The following is a 16941-nucleotide window of genomic DNA, read 5'->3' as shown; positions in this document are numbered from 1 at the left end:
TAGATCCATAGATCAAACAGCCCCCTAAACCTACCATGTAAACCCAAGGTTCGTGAGATCTGCCAAATGGACGTTTTTAATTTAACCATACGACTGGCCTAAGCTTCCATGGTGGGGCTTCTTAAAGTCTGTCTTTGGATTTTCTAGAAGGATCTCTAGCCATATGCTAAGGAAGTGTCCCACACGGAAGGTACAGAATTGAGCCTCCCTCCCTGGGTGGTCGCGGGCCTCTTGATTCTGACCTCACCAGTACCCGTCCCCCCCTCCCCCGCCCCCCTTGCCGAGTGCGTTTGAATTTCGTCTCCGGGCGAAATTCTCACCAAGAGAATTTCTGGAGTCTGGGGCTCGCGGTTTCAAAAGGCAGCTAAGAATCCACGCGAGCCGAGGCTGGGTTGAGAGTTACTAAGACCTACTGAAGTGTGCCCCTCGCCCCCACCCCTGCCCCCGGAGAGCGAGGAGACCCTCCCGGGAGGTGGGGGGTGGGCCGTGGTGAGTGAGCCCTGCGCACACACGAAGCCAGAGAGGCCCCCAAGCTCCGCCCTGCTTCCCCAGGGACGCCCTCCCGGGGGCCGGTTCAGACGAGGCGCGGAGACAGAGCTGGCTTCTACAAGATCTGAAACTTCCAGGCACTCTGATCCTTGTAGTCCAAGGGGTCCGTGGGGTTGTAGGTGAATTTCCAGGTGCCTGTGGGGTCCCTGAATTCCAAGCTGTCCACGGGGCTGTAGGGACCGTAGCTCTGGCCTGACAGGGAGGTGGGGGACTGGGCCAGGGAGGGGCCCACGGAGGGGCCCGAGAGGGGGCTGAGGGCCGGGCCCCCCAGCTGGGGCACCATGGGGGAAAGATAGGGATCCAGGCCACTGAAATAGGAGCTCGGAGACCCGTAGGCCGAGGGGGAAGAGCAGAAAGCAGAGGCGGGGGTGTAGGTCATGGCGTAGGGCGCGGAGGTCAGAGGGGGCCCGGCCGCCACCAGCCCCGCCCGCTGGGCCTCGGGCAGAGGGGACTCCGAGGCGGGACTCCAGATGGACACCGTGGCCACGGCCGAGGTGGGGGAGACCGAGGGGCCGGGTAGAGGGGGGCTGTAGGAGTCTGAGATGCCCAGGGGATCTGGACAGACGTCCGAGGAGGATCTTGGTGACATGCCCGCCTTCCGCTTGGCCGGACGGGCCTTGGTTTGTGCCCCAGGGGGCTGCGGCTGCTGCTTCTGCTGCTGACGCTGCTGGCGGCATTTGGCCCTGCGGTTCTTGAACCAAACCTGGGGGTGGGGGGCGGGGAGAAGGGGTGGGCGAGTGGGGGGGAGCCCCGGAGAGGCACAACCCCCCGGTTTTGGTCTGTAGCCGGGACACTCTATCCATCCACCCGACCGCCCGTCTGTCCGTCCATCCAATCACACACACACACACACACACACACACACACACACACACACGATCGTACAAGCACACACAGACACACTTATCCATCCATCCATTCCATCAATTCACAAACATGCGTGAACTCTGGGGATACGTCCGTGGAGCTGACATTCTTGTTGAGAGTGACAGATTATAAATAAACAGTAGGTAAGTACATTGCATGGCATTCCAGAACCTTCTAGAAGGTGATAAACACTATGGAAGAACCAACTGAGCAGGAGGAGGGGACAGTAGCGCGGGGAGGGCGAGGGACATTGCGAGTTTACTTTTTTTTTTTTAATGTTTATTTATTTTTAGGAGACAGAGAGACAGAGGGTGAGCGGCGGGGAGGGGCAGAGCGAGAGAGGGAGACACAGGATCCGAAGCGGGCTCCAGGCTCCGAGCCGTCGGCACCGAGCCCGACGCGGGGCTCGAACTCACACACTGTGACATGACCTGAACCGAAGCCGGACGCTTAACCAAGTGAGCCACCCAGGCGCCCCTAAACTTATTGCACCTTTAAATGCGAGAGTCCGTCTAGGTCTCATTGATGGACGTGGTGACCTGATTGGTTGATAAGCAGACTTACAGTGATGGGGAAGAGACCTCCCAGGTTGGGGGGGGGGGGCGCCTGGGTCCAGCTTCAGCTCAGATCATCATCTCGCGCTTGGTGAGTTTGAGCCCCCCATCGGGCTCTCTGCTGTTAGCGCGGAGCCTGCTCTGGAGCCTCTGTCCCCCTCTCTTTCCGCCCCTCCCCGGCTCGCGCTCTCTCCAAAATAAATAAACATTAAAAAAAAAGTCCAGCTAGAGGGAACAGCAGGTGCAAAGGGCCTGTGGCCAGAGTGTGCGTGTCAGGAATGCTGGGGGAAGAAGCAGCAAGGAGGGTGGAGGGAAGGGTAAGAAAAATGGGGGAGGGGGTTATGAGGGCTCCTTATGACTTTGGCTCCCCGACTCCCCCTTCTCCCTTCACGCTTGGGTCCCAGGAGGGGCTGGGGCTCGGGGCGGGGGAGGGGGGCGGCCAGAACATCCCACCTGAACCCTGGACTCGGGCAGGTTGATCTTCAGAGCCACCTCCTCGCGAGCATACACATCCGGGTACTGAGTCTTGGCAAACAGGGCCTCCAGCTCCTCCAGCTGGCTCCGGGTGAAGGTGGTCCGCTCCCGCCGCTGCTTTCTGGGGGCGCCTACGGCCGAGAGGGGACAGCGGGGCCATCAGGTGACCTGCCCCCCCCCCCGTTCTCTTCGTCCGCCTGTGGGAGGCCCTGAGGCTGCCAAGAAGCCCTTTCTGGGTGCTCGTCTGGCCCAAAGAAAGGCGCGCCCATTCCCTGACCTTGTAGGCCTCACTCCGTCCCCCCGGGAAATGGGGCTTCTCTTTGCCTGTTATCTCGGGGCTCCTGCCTCACCCCAACAACTGGCTGTAGCCCTGGAAAGAGGTTTATCCCCGTTTCTAACATTTCTCATGCCCTTGGGGCGCCCGGGGGGCTCAGTCCGTGAAGCGTCCGACTCCAGCTCAGGTCGTGGTCTCACGGTCTGTGGGTTCGAGCCCCGGCGTCGGGCTCGGAGCCTGGAGCCCGCTCCGGATTCCGGGTCTCCCTGGCTCTCTCTCTGTCCCTCCCCTGCTCACACTGCGTGTCTTTCTCTCTCTCTCTCTCTCTCTCTCTCTCTCTCAAAAATAAATCAACGTTAAAAAAATTGAATAATAAAAATAATAAAATAATTAAAAAATAATAAAATTAAATATAAAAGTTAATAAAAATTTAATAATAATAAATAATAAAAGTTAATAAATAAATTTAATAATAATAAAATAAAACAACAAAATTTCCGATGCGCTGAGACACGTTCGGGGAAAACATTCCACCACTTGGGAGTGTATAAAACCGCCAGGTGGGGCTAGAGGGCGCCACATCCGAAAATGCCATGACCATCCAACGCGCGCTCGGACGCCCCGAAGTCTGGCGCTTGCGAATGACCACAGACAGCTGATGCGTGGCTCTGAGGTCGCCCCGGGAAGTCCCCATCTTCTTCTCCCTGAGGACGAAGGACCCCAGGGACCACGGAGAGCTGGGCTGGCCAGTAGAAGGACCGTACTCACTTGGGTAGGACACAGCTTGGTGCATCAGATCCACACTGGGACCACTCAGGGCCAAGGCATTGACCGAGTAGTGGGGCCCCGGGTTCATATACGCCATCATGATCTTCGGGGACACTGCGGCCCAGGTCAGCGGGCCTGCAAGAGGAGACGGGGCGTTCAGACACTCCCCCCCCCCCAGTTAAAAAAGAGGGGGGCGCACCTGAGTGGCTCAGTCGGTGAAGCGTCAGACTTCGACTCAGGTCAGGATCTCGCGGTTCGTGAGTTCGAGCCCCGCGTCGGGCTCTGGGCTGACGGCTGGAGCCCGGAACCTGCTTCGGATTCTGTGTCTCCCTCTCTCTCTCTGCCCCTCCCCCGCTCGCGCTGGGTCTCTCAAAAATAAATAAACATCACGAATCACGAATTTTTTTAAAACTTTAAAAGCATTCCCCGGTGACCGCGTGGTGACAGGCAGGCCCACGTCCAAGTTCTGCCTCAGGCTCTCTTTAGGTGTGCGACCTTGGGCACTTATCTCTCCGGGCCTCAGTTTCCACACCTGTACAACGGCCCTCCGCTTAAAGTGGGCAAAGCTTCACTGAGACCCTGGCTGCCGCTCCCCTCCCACAGCTGTTCTCGCTATGAGCCCAGAAAAGATGTGCAGCCTCGCACAGAATCACAGACGACCGCAGGGTGACCCGCTGTCCCGGCCTGTTCAGGGACAGAAAGGTTTCTAGAGACGCAGGCCTTTCCCCACAAAACCTGGAACAGTCCCAGATATAGCAGGACGGGAGGGTGGCATGGAAACGACAGGGAGGGATGATCGTCCCTCCAAGACCACATGCGACCTGCCTGGTGGGCTTACTTTAAAAAAAAAAAATTTTTTTTAGACGTTTATTTATTTTTTGAGACACAGAGACAGAGTATGGGGGGGGTGAGCGGGGGGCGGACAGAGAGAGAGGGAGACACAGAATCTGGAACAGGCTCCAGGCTCCGAGCTGTCCGCACAGAGCACGACGTGGGGCTCGAACTCACGGACCGCGAGATCGCGACCTGAGCCGAAGTCGGACGCTTCACCGGCTGAGCCCCCCCCAGGTGCCCCATGTCTGGTGGGCTTAGTGACCCCAGTGGCGGCCTGGGTGTGGAGGAGCAGGCTCCGCACCGTGTCCGGGCAGTGGAACAAACAGGAAGCATCTATCAAAGAGACATGCCATCTTCCCTCTCCCCAACCTCCCACCCCACCCCTGCCCCGGGGGCCACAGCCTTCGGGGTGCCTCAGTCCCCCTCATGGGAAAATGGGAATGAAAAGAGCCTTTAAGTCTTTAGATGGTTGTGAGGGTAAATGCGTGATGTCTGTCAGCCCCTTAAACTAGCACCTGTTACAGTCGGTACCTGGTACGTCGCAGCTCTGGGCCCTCGCTGTCATATGCGGGGACATGTTTGCAGAGACTGGACGCTGGGATTTCTTTCTTTTTTTGAGACAGAGAGAGAGTGCAAGCGGGGGAGGAGCAGGCGGGGACAGAGAGCACCTGAAGCAGGTTCCACCCTCACCGCGGAGCCCGATTCGGGGGGCTTGACCCCACAACCCTGGGATCAGGACCTGAGCGGCGATCAAGAGTCCCACGCGCAGCTGAGAGCCGCCCAGGCGCCCCATCCTGGGGTGTTGAATAGAACCTCTCAGGGGCACCTGGGCGGCTCCGTCGGTTGAGCGTCCGACTTCGGCTCAGGACATGATCTCACGGTTCATGAGTTAGAGCCCCGCGACGGGCTCTGTGCTGACAGCTCGGAGCCTGGAGCCTGCGGATTCTGTGTCTCCCTCTCTCTCTGCCCCTCCTCTGCTCATGCTGTTTCTCTGTCTCTCAATAATAAATAAACATTAAAAAAAATTTTTTTTAAATCCTTGGGGCTCCTGGGTGGCTCCCTCGGTTAAGCATCCAGCTCCTGATCTCAGCTCAGGTCATGGTTCATGAGCTCGAGCCCCGCACTGGGCTCTGTGCTGTCAGCACAGAGCCTGCTTCAGATTCTCTCTCTCTCTCTCTCTCTCTCTCTCTCTCTGCCCCTCCTCCACTCACACGTGCACACACTCCCTCTCTCTCTCACACACAAAATAAATAAAAAAGCATTTTTAGTTTTTTATATTGTTTATAAAATTTTTGTAATGTTTATTTTTGAGAGAAAAAGAAAGCACGGAGCAGGGGAGGGGCAGAGAGAGAGGGAGACACAGAATCCGAAGCTGGCTCCAGGCTCCGAGCCATCAGCACAGAGCCCGACGCGGGGCTCGAACCCACGGACCGCGAGATCGTGACCTGAGCCGAAGTTGGACGCTTAACCCACGGAGCCACCCAGATGCCCCTAAGTAAGCCTTAAAAAAAAAAAAATCCTTGATCTGTGCTTATTACGTATATGGCTGAGAGCCACGTCTTTTAATTTTGTTAAAATTGCACTTTGACGATAGAAGCGTGCGTGGGCTACATATCGTATATTAACGAAGTGTATATTTAATACATATCGTACGGCATATACATATGCGATGTGTAGGCTTCGGATTCTGTGTCTCCCTCTCTCCGCCCCCCCCCCCTCGCTCACGCTCTCTCTCTCTCTCAAAAATAAACAAACATTAAAAAAATAATTAAAAAAACAAACACACCAGAAGGCATTTGCTTTAGCTCCTTCCCCTCTGTCCTTCTCGTCCCCCACCTGGGGGACCGTGTTCTATTTCCATAAATTGGGGCCCTACAGCCTCGCGGGATGGAACTCCTGGGAAAATGAAACGAGGTAATGGGGTGGTGGCGAGATCTGGGGTGAGGGTGAGGCCTCTCATCTAGATGGTCAGGGAAGACCTCTCTGCAAGGAGATGACCCCGGAGGGGCGTCTGGGTGGCTCAGTCAGTTAAGCGGCCGACCCTGGATTTCAGCTCAGGTCACGATCTCACGGTTCATGGGTCGAGCCCCGCATCGGGCTCTGCACTGCGCTTGGGATTCTCTCTCTCTCTCCCCCCCTCCCTCGCTGGCTCACTCTCTCTCAAAATAAATAAATAAACATTTAAAAAAAAAACTTAAAAGAGGGGGTGACCCTGGCGCTGAAAAGCGAAGGCTCAGTCAACTTGGGAAGGGGCCTCCAGGCAGAGGGAACAGAGGTTGCAAAGCCTGGAGGCTGAAATCGTTTTTGTCTGGTTGGAGGAGAAACAAGGGGCCAGCGTGACTGGAGCAGAGCCCGTCCGGGTGGAGAGTGAACCGGGTGGTGTGGGACCCGACAGGAAGGTGGTGGGGAAGCTCAGGGCTGACGGTTTCAACAAAAGCAGAAACCACTTTAAATCGGAAGAATCAGACCCCCCTCCTCCTCCCCGCCCAGTAACCTTCACCCTGGCATTCGCTCTCCTTGGGTTGTCCCCACAGCCACTAAGGGCACCGCAGAAATGACAGGGTGGCCTCCAAGGCTGCTGCCGCTCTGGGGGAAGCCTCGGGACCGACACGCCCCCCCCCCCCCCCCCAGGGGAAGGTCAGGGCCAAAGCCTCAGACGAGCCTGCAGATGACTCAGCCTTCTGGTCGACCCCTGACTACATCAGCGCGAGCGTCCTGAGCCAGAATCATCCGGTGGGGCCCCCCGGATTCCTGTCCCCCAGAGACTGTATGAGACCATAAATGCGTGTTGTTTTCAGCCGCCGAGTGTTAGTGTAACTCGTTACACAGCTGTGGAGAACTCAGCGCGCACGAGCCTTACGTCCTCCGCACAACCCTGGGAGGCAGGCGCTGTGTTACTGCTATGCCCCCATTTCACAGACAGGAACATCTTGAGGCTCGGGCATGGTTCCTGGCCCAGGGTCATACGCAGGCCGCCAGCGGGGACTCGGGGCTCCAGCCCGGGGGGTGGAGGTTCCCGAAGGCTGTTCTGCCCGCACCCGGCCCGGGGCTCCCTCTGTCCCTTCTCTCTGTCCTCCCACGGGGCCATGATGCTACACCAGAGGTTCCGGAGAGCCTGGAAACGGGGAGGCTCGTAAAAACCGCCCCGCCAGGGACCACGTGCAGGGCCTGAACGAGAGCATCCAAGGTCACTGTCCTCCCCACCGACTCAGTGCCCCCCGCCTAACCAGGCTCAGAGCTTGGCCTTCCAGGAAAGCCCAGCCTTCTCGCACGGGGATGATCCAGCCTCCAGATGGGGAAATCCGAGCCTGGGGTGAGGAAGGTGCTCGCCCAAGACCAAGGAGCTGATGGTGACAATGACCCCCAGGACGGAGGGTTTGCCCGCTGCTCAGATAACCAACAAGTAAGGGCCCTGTGTTCAAGATGGCAGCAAAGAATAATAATGGGGATAATATCGACACCCGCTGACATTTTTCTCTGTGTTTGGCAACGAAACGAGGGGCCTCACGACCTCAGGACGTCCTCGCTCTGCACAGGCTTTTCGCGTGAGCTTCTTCCCCAGGAGCACAGACAGCAATAACTACAACGTCTACTACTTTTGGCTGAGAATTTTCGAGAAACCGGACCGCAGTCTTATCACCCTCCTGCCTGGTGAATTTCAAGGCAATGGTGCCTCATGATCCCAAAGATGGGCTGAGGGGGACCCTTCTCCCTGCCCCAGGGACCAACCTGTGGGACCCGAGGCTGGCGCCCGGGGCCCCTGATGTTCAGCGGCCACAGGGTCCAGGGTCCCATCTGGAGCAGGTAAGGCTCACACCCACCTTGCGGGTAGTCAAGGAGAGAATCCCTGTAATTCTACAGGTGGGGAGACCGAGCCTGAGGGGTGCAGAGGAAAGTGCCCACGCCTCTTGACAGCCATAAGGACTTCCAGCGGTGATCCCAAAACAGCTCAGACATTTCACTGAGGGCCTCTGGACTGAGATCTCGGGGAACAATAAGCTTGTGAAAACTTCCCACAAGGTAGGTGCTCGTATGATCCTCGCTTCACAGAGGAGGAAACCGAGGCTCAGGGAGGAGTAGAGTCCCCTGCTCTTGACCCCCAAATCTACCCCAGATCCCCCAAAGCAGGATGAGGCCAACTCCCTCTCCTGGGTCTCCAAGCCTGGGACACGGGCTCCCCATGGCTCATCCGACTGCATCGTCATGGTGCCCCATCCTTGCGTCCGCATAGCAGACGGGGAAACAGAGGACCAGAGAGGTCACGTGAATGGCCCAACGGCACACAGCGAGGCTTCAAGCCCAGACTCAGGTGGCCCCACATCCGCCCCCGGCAAGACTCCCCGAGCTCAGCCACCTTCCAGGTCCTCCCTTGCTGGATCTCCGCCACCATTCGCTCAGCCACGCTGTCCGTCCGACAGGAGCTGAACTGTGCATGCTCATGACCAAGGTTGGACAAGCAGGAGTCTGTAGGGCAGGGAGGCCCCTACCTTAGTAATCACTCCACCAGCATGGGATCCGAGAATCCCGAGAATCCCGGCATTCCTGGCCCCATGGGGCCATCCCAGAATCTACACTTCCTCCCTCCTGCTGTCGGCATGTGGCTCTTAGCGTTTTATTTTTGTCATTCAACCCCCACTCGACAGAGAACCAGGCACCCCAGCCACACGCCCGGGCACTGGGAGAAGCCAAGGGGGCAGCGGGGAGACGGGTGGGCTGTCCGTGAATAAACCCACCAACGAAGAGAGTTTCAGGCAGTGCACGTTTCGAAGAAAACACAACAAGATGATGGGCTAGGAAGTTGCCTTGGGCCAGGAGCGAGAAGCCCCCAGCCCCGGACACGTCACCAACAGGCCACTCTGAGCCCCACCCCACCCCCCCCCCCACGCGCGGTCCACCCTTCGTTCCTCCTGCTGCGCTCACAGCCCGCCCCGCACCTCCGAACACCGGGACTGAACCTCTGTTCCCCGTAGGTCCCTGCACCGCACATCACACACGCCTGTACCGGGTGCTGAGAACCCAGGTGGGGAGAAAACATACCCAACTTCTGCCCCCTGTCCCCCCCGCCCCCCGCTCCCCTTCCCTCCGTCCCCTCTCCCCTCTGCCACTCCTGCACGCACCTTCAGAAACAGGGACGGGGCTCTCCCGGTGGCCCGGGACCTGGGCGGGAGTTGTCAGATGGCAAAGCCTGAAGGAAACAGGTCCCCTCACATGGGGAGATTTTAAGCTCCGGCTGGGAGTGATGTCATTTGCGGTGGCCTGGATCTCGGAGGGTAATCCTGGCCCCGGGTGGGGGACTTGACTGGGCGCCAGGAGGTGACATTGGCTGGGAGGGGGAGGGGCACCCGCCTGCCTAATCCCCTTCCCCTGCCCACGACATCTTGGCAATTAGGGCTGATGGGGACGGGAGGCCCCAGCTCCTGCCTGTGACCAGGAACCACCCCCCCATCCCCCCGCCCCCGGCCGCCATCGCCCAGCCACTCCTCAGGGAAGTTCTTCCTTAGGTCTAGCTGGTGTCCTTCCAGCTTTGGTGTCCCATTAAAGAGGAAAAAGAGAAAGGCCAGGTGTTGCTGAGAGATCGCTCGACACATAAAGGGGTGCGGGTCTTTCTGCCCTTCTCCCCCACACTCTGCTGACCAACTGAAACCTGTACGGCCGCATCGTTCACGCTTTCTGCCTCCATTTCCCCATTTCTGTCCGTGTGCCTCTCAGCCTCTACCGCTCTCAGGCTACGCCACTCCGGCCACGTTGCCTGCGCGCCCCCAACCTCGTTCTCCATCATTGCGTCCCTGTGTCCCTGTCTGTTCACCTGTCCCTGCAACCCCAGCCCCACCCACCCCCCCAGCCCCACTGTGTTCCTTTATCCGAGCCTCGTAAGTCCCACTGTTCCCGTTTCTCTCTTTTCTCCCCCAAGGTCCTCTGCTCCCTGCTGGCTTTCTCCTCGGTTTCCCCTGCGTTTCTGCCTTCGCCCTATCTTGGTACCTCTCTCATTCTGCACTTTGGATCGTCCTTGCCTCTGTCTCCCTCCCTGGGTCTGTTCGTCACGACACACCCGACAGGCACACATGATCGTGGGGGAGATGGCGGTAATCCTGCCTTGTGGCTGGGTCATTGTGTCTCACCATAAGGGGCTCTTTCTTTCTCCCCACGCCCCCCCCCCCCCACCGCAAACCCCCTGCCAAGGGAGATTAAGGCCAGCAGCCTGGCTGGGGAATCAGGACAGGTCTCATTAGCTTGAAGAGAGAGGGAGGGGCTGTCTGACCCTCAGGGACCAGTCAGGAGGCTACTGATGGGAGAATACAGTGCTATACCGGACGGTCCTGGCCCGCGGGAGCAGGGAGAGGGAGAGAGGGTCCTTACAGGCCCGCAGAGAAGAGTGTCGGCCTCTCTACATCACTGCCTCCCTGGACCGTGCACCCATCCGCTGTCAGGCCCAGAGTCCCCTGGGGTGGGAGGGCGTGGAGAGGTGAGTCTCAGAAGGTCAGGCTCATGGCCCTAGGGTCAGTTCAGTCCAAATCTAGGCCCTTCTTCTGCCCAGCTGGATCCCCTGGGGCAAGGGGTTTTCTCTGTCATCTACGCCCAGTGACTCAGGAGGAGTGCCTGACATTTAGCCTTGACCGCTCCCTTTTTCCTCACGTCCCACGTCCGATCTGTCCCTAAATCCTGTCATCTCCTCCTTCAGACAATTGTCCCGCTACAAACAACAAAACAGTGCTGGGAGAAGGTAAAGGAAACCCGAGTCGGGGCGCCTGGGTGGCTCAGTCAGTGGAGCATCTGACTTGGGCTCAGGTCACCATCTCACGGTTCATGAGTTCGAACCCCGCTTCGGGCTCTGTGCTGACAGCGCAGAGCCTGCTTGGGATTCTCTCTTCCTCTCTCTCTGCCCCTCCCCTGTTCATGCTGCTCTCTCTCTCTCAAAACAAATGAATAAACTTTAAAGGAGACCCAAGTCAATAGTGAAATATACCATGGGTTGGGGGACTCCATAATAAGACATGTCAATTCTTGGGGCGCCTGGGTGGCTCGGTTGGTTAAGTGTCGGGCTTCAGCTCACGTCATGATCTCACAGTCCGTGAGTTCGAGCCCCACATCGGGCTCTGTACTGACAGCTCGGAGCCTGGAGCCTGTTTCAGATTCTGTGTCTCCCTCTCTCTCTGCCCCTCCCCTGTTCATGCTCTGTCTCTCTCTGTCTCAAAAATAAATTTAAAAAGTTAAAAAAAATTTTTTTTAAAAATTGAAAAAAAGAGAGAGAGCGAGAGAGAGATCACTATCCCCAGTATAACCTTTCCTTACCACCTAGACGACCTGGAGCCCCTCCCGAGACTGCGGAAGCCCCGCCCTTCCCGCAGCCCCGCCCCCCTCTAGCAGGTGTCGGAGCCTCCACTCTGGATACCGAAGACCAAAGCCTTAACTGGGGCCACACCTGGAAGAATAATCCACCCTGTGTGCCCAGCTCTGTGTGATCTGGTCCCTCACCACTCAGTCCCCTTCTGTCCCTCCGGCTTCTTCCTGTCCCCAAACTAGCCAAGCACAGGGAAGGAGCCCAGAGGAGACAGGGTCCTGGGGCAGCGGGGGGTGACAGACACTGGGGGAGAGCAAACGCTGGGAGACAGAGAGAAAGGGAAGAGCTATAAAGAGGAAATCGATATTCACTGGTTCATGACTGAATGGCCAAGAGAGATGTACAAAGGACCGCCCCAGGCCCACGGTTGCCACAGGAGGGAGTGGGTTAGAGTGTGGGGGCCTCTCCCCCTGCACCCCCATAGCTCCCTAGCACACTCACGCCTGCTTGATTTTCCGCAAAACGCTTACTCCCGTCTTGTTTCTTCTCCGCCCCTCACAGGACCTGAGCCCCGGGGAGGCCTGGGACCTTGTCTGCCTGGTTCTCAGCTGTATTCTCGGTGCCTGGAACAGTCCCAGCACACGGTGGGTGCTCAGTAAAGGGACGGATGGAGGGCCGAGTGAGTGGCAGAGGGGCAGAGACAGGTGGATCCACACACACAGGGCAGAGGTGCAGTGTGGTTTCACCGACGGGGCCACGGGCCTGTGATTTCAGCAGGAATCAGGGAGGTCAGACTTTGGAGTGCCCCACGGTGTTTGGGGATAAGCACGATGCTTCAGGGATCTCATTATTGCCGAATTCACCGGTTCAGGATCTAACTGTCCCCACAAAGCCAGGTTTTCTCCGAGTCTCACGTCGGGCAAGGTGACATCCACCCCAACTCCTCGTCCCCCACTGGACAGGGGAGCCACCAGGGATGCAAAGTGAGGGTGAACCCAGCTAAGCTGGGGGCGTCTTGCCAGGACTGATGTCGAACCACACAAGTCCGGGTTTAAAAATTTTTTTTTAATGTTTTTATTTATTTTTGAGACAGACAGAGACAGAGCATGAGCAGGGGGGCGGGGCAGAGAGAGAGAGACACACACAGAATCCGAAGCAGGCTCCAGGCTCCGAGCGGTCAGCACAGAGCCCGACGTGGGGCTCGAACTCACGGACCATGAGATCATGACCTGAGCCGAAGTCGGATGCTCAATCGACTGAGCCACCCTGGCGCCCCAAATCGGTTAGGCGTCCCCGAAGCAGGCTCTGTGCCATCAGCGCACAACCTGACGCGGGGCTCGACCTCATGAACCGTGAGACCAGGAGCTGAGCTGAAGTTAGATGCTCAACCGACTGAGCCACCCAGGCCCCCTAAAACGATGTATTTTGGGGGCGCCTGGGTGGCGCAGTCGGTTAAGCGTCCGACTTCAGCCAGGTCACGATCTCGCGGTCCGTGAGTTCGAGCCCCGCGTCAGGCTCTGGGCTGATGGCTCGGAGCCTGGAGCCTGCTTCCGATTCTGTGTCTCCCTCTCTCTCTGCCCCTTCCCCATTCATGCTCTGTCTCTCTCTGTCCCAAAAATAAATAAACGTTCAAAAAAAAAAAAAGAAAATTTAAAACGATGTATTTTGAAGTGGAAACATAAGCATATTTTCCGAAACGAGAAAAGTTCACGAGAGGAGCGGCTCTGGGTAAGGGTCTTGCAAATCCCCTTAACGTTGGACCAACTAGAAGACAGCCGGGTCCCCACCGCGGCCTCTCTGTTCATTAGGACTGTTCTTCGGGTGCCTCACATCTTGTAGCTTCTGGAGAAGCCCCCTGTGGGCCGGCCAGAGAATGAATGAAAGGGGTTGATTCTCCCTTGGCATTATTATGAAAATACTTTCAATCAGGTGAGCCTCCCCCTGTAGGGTCTCGGTGACCCCACCCCCCACCCCAGAGGTCCCCGGGCCACCCTTTGAGCCTTTCCTCAAACACAAAAGCGATGCATAATGAGACCCGCAAAACAAAACACACACAAAACACAGAAGAATCTCACAACTCTTAACACTGAGCAAAGGAAGCCAGGCAGTGGGGTCCCCCGGGGGGGGGGGGGGGCTCAGTCGGTTAAGCGTCCCACCTCAGCTCAGGTCATGATTTCACGGTTCATGAGTTCGAGCCCCAGGTCTCATTGACTGACATGGTGACCTGATTGGTGGATAAGCAAAGTGATGGGCAATAAACCTCCCAGGTAGAAGCGGGCGCCTGGGTGGCTCGGTCGGTTGAGCGCCCAACTTCAGCTCAGATCGTGATCTCACGGTTCGCGAGTGGGGCCCCACATCGGGCTCTGTGCTGACAGCACGGAGCCTGCTTCGGATCCTCTGTCCCCCTCTCTCTGTCCCTCCCCCACTCAAAAATAAGTAAACATTTTTTTTAATTAAAAACAATTCAAAGTATTTTTAAATACTTATACATTTATTTAAAATGTATTTAAAATTCTACGTGAAATGCCCTACGCGGGCACTCCAAAGCTGCCGGAGCCCTCAGGGCTCTGCGTAGATTCCTGACAGGTCAGACCCTTCTGGAACATTCCAAGTCCTCTCTGAGGGCCGGACGCCCCCAGACCTCCACACCTATACCCCCTTTTCCCGGTCTCCAGAACCCCCTGTCACTTCCAAAGGGACAGAGCAGGGAGGGCGGAAAGGAAACCAGGATATATGTTCATGATAAATTTTCTACATGGACAGTGTTGTCACCCTCTTAACCCTTGTAATGTAGTTTCCTAAACAGCCGGCTGGTGCTAGCTCTGTTCCCCTCACCCCTTCCCTGCTCTTCTGCCTCCTTATCTCCTCTGCTGCCCCCCTGTGGCCGTCCTGGCCCCGGGGGGGGGGGGGGGGGGAGTCTCCCCACAGCTGCTTCTCTGACCCCGTCCTGGTTCCATTTAGCAAATGCTCCAATCCTCTTAGGCCAGACCAGCCTCAGCAGAGCAGAGAGGGAATTAGATCAGATTTGGGGGGGGGAGGGGGAGACACGTGACAGGCTCTAGGGGAGGGGAGGGGAGTGGACAGACTGTCAAGATAGAATAAAAACTCCTTCTGCTTACCTGAAACCCCACGAGGAGGTCTGAGACCTCTCACCTCACGCGCTGAGATCCCAGGAGGGGACAGGGGCAGGGAGAGGGGGACAGCGAGGGGGCAGGGAGGGCACCTGGAAGCTGAGACGTCTTGCTCCCCAGGCCTGGAAAGTGTTTTTCCACCTTTGGCTCTCACCTCTGTGGCCACCATAGAACCTATCGCTTCTGCCTACATTTTCAGATCTCTCCTCTCCGTAGGGAGGCTATTTTCTCCTCCAGAACCGTTCGTTCTTGGCATGCATATTTTTACGGGACGGATGTTGGCTGTCCTCAGCTTCCTTCACAGACAGCAGGTCGGACAGCGGTTAGACTAAGGAAGGGTTTCCGGGGCAGAAGAGCCGGTAGCTTTTAGCATCCGATAAAAGTCCTTCCCGGTGACACCAGGAACTCACGAACCACATTCTTTCTGGAACCTTCTGAATAGGGCAGGGTGGGACATCAGGAGGCCGACGGCTGTCTGGTGAGGGAACCAACGTTAAGGTTCAGTTCTACCCACGTACCCGGCACTTTGCTGGGAATTTTTGGAACGCCTCCCCCACCAGATTAGACTGCAGTCCTTAATCAGAGCCCCTTCCTGTAAAGCTCAGATTTGGAAGTTGACCTTTTTTTTCTTTTTAGAGTAGGTTTCGTGCCCAGCTCAGAGCCTGCCTCGGGGCTTGAACTCAGGACGGTGAGATCAAGACCTGAGCTGAGATCGAGAGTCGGACACTTAACCCACTGAGCCACCCAGGCGCACCCCCCTCCCCGAATTGACGACCTGCTTTGCTCTGATTCTGTGAGTAGTTATGTCCTATGAAGACACCTCAAACACCAAATTAGCAAATTTGGTCCCGCTCCTCCTTTTCTGCGAGCCTCTGGCCATTTTTACACCAACTCACCGGTATATCACCTTGTTTAACAAGGACCCAGCAATTCCACACCGAAAGCAGCCACTCACACCGATCAGCCACGCGGCTCACAACCGCCGAAAGCAGCCCGAGTGTCCATCAACAGGTAAATGGAGAAACCAAATGTGCTCAACCCCTACAGTGGAATATTATCCGGCCCCAAAAAAGGAACGAACTGCTTGGACACACAACACCATGGATGAACATCGAAGATGTAACGCTTCCGGAAGAAGCCAGACACGGAAGGACAAATATCGCATGATGCTACCTCTATGAAGTACCTAGTCAAACTCAACACGGATGGAAAATGGGTTGGAGAGTCCCAGGGGCTGCGGGCAGGGCAGAAGGAGGAGTTCTTGTTTCTGTCGGGGATGATGACGAGATTTTTTGGGTTTTTTTTTTAATGTTTATTTATTTTTGAGAGAGAGACAGAGCGCGAGCAGGGAAGGGGCAGGGAGAGAGGGAGACAGAGAATCCGAAGCGGGCTCCAGGCTCTGAGCTGGCAGCACAGAGCCCGACGTGGGGCTCGAACCCACAGACCGCGAGATCATGACCTGAGCCGAAGTCGGCCGCTTAACCGACGGAGCCACCCAGGCGCCCCATGATGATGACAAAGTTTTAAGGACAGACAGTGCTGACGGTCACACAATACTGTGATTGCATTTAATGCCACTGGAGTGTGTATTTACAAATGGTTAAAGTGATATCATGTCAGATACATTTTACCATAATTTGGGGGAGGGATTGTTTTTTTAATTTATCTATTTTGAGAGAGAGAAAGGGTGAGTGGGGGAGGGGCAGAGAGAGAGAGAGAGAGAGAGAGAGAGAGAGAGAATCCCAAGCAGGCTCCATGCTGCCAGTGCAGAGCCTGACTCGGGGCTCAATCCCACAAACCATGAGCCGAGCTCAAGAGTCAAGACGCTTCACCACCTGAGCCACCCAGGTGCCGCCATTTTACCACCATTTTTAAAAGCATAAAAATACCCCCCCAAAAATGTGGCGCTAAATATTCCTCCAAAGGACACTCGTTTACGGTATACGAGCTGAAAGGAAAAGGCAGCCGGAAACAATGCGAGGTCCATCACGCGAATTTGTCACCACTCTGCACTTGTCTGGGAACAACCAGGAACACGTGGGGAGGATCCGTTTGGGGGTGACAAGTTTTAGCAAATAGGCAGAAACGCAAATACGGAAGCCGCGAAGGATGAGGGTGGAGTGTATTTCAGACACGAAAGAGGAAGTGGAGAGCAAAGTCTCCAGACGCAGAGAGGAATGGCCATCACAGGAAGTTAGGGCAGAAGGTTCT

The 16941-nt window shown here is 56.6% G+C and overlaps 1 protein-coding gene across 1 annotated transcript; it reads right to left on the bottom strand.

Moving 5' to 3' along the window:
• Positions 1-281: 281 nt before the first annotated feature.
• On the bottom strand, positions 282-9602 carry CRX (cone-rod homeobox). The gene is made up of 4 exons (XM_027037939.2): positions 9438-9602; positions 3487-3621; positions 2424-2575; positions 282-1252 (listed from the first exon to the last, which is right to left on the bottom strand). The coding sequence occupies exons 2-4, from the start codon at positions 3584-3586 to the stop codon at positions 605-607; spliced, it is 900 nt and encodes a 299-aa protein (XP_026893740.1). The 5' UTR covers positions 3587-3621; positions 9438-9602; the 3' UTR covers positions 282-604.
• Positions 9603-16941: the final 7339 nt, after the last annotated feature.

Source organism: Acinonyx jubatus, chromosome E2 (genome assembly GCF_027475565.1).
Source record: "Acinonyx jubatus isolate Ajub_Pintada_27869175 chromosome E2, VMU_Ajub_asm_v1.0, whole genome shotgun sequence".
Classification (NCBI taxonomy): domain Eukaryota; kingdom Metazoa; phylum Chordata; class Mammalia; order Carnivora; family Felidae; genus Acinonyx; species Acinonyx jubatus.
The sequence above is the reverse complement of the archived record's forward strand: the minus strand, read 5'-3'. Positions and strand labels throughout refer to the sequence as shown.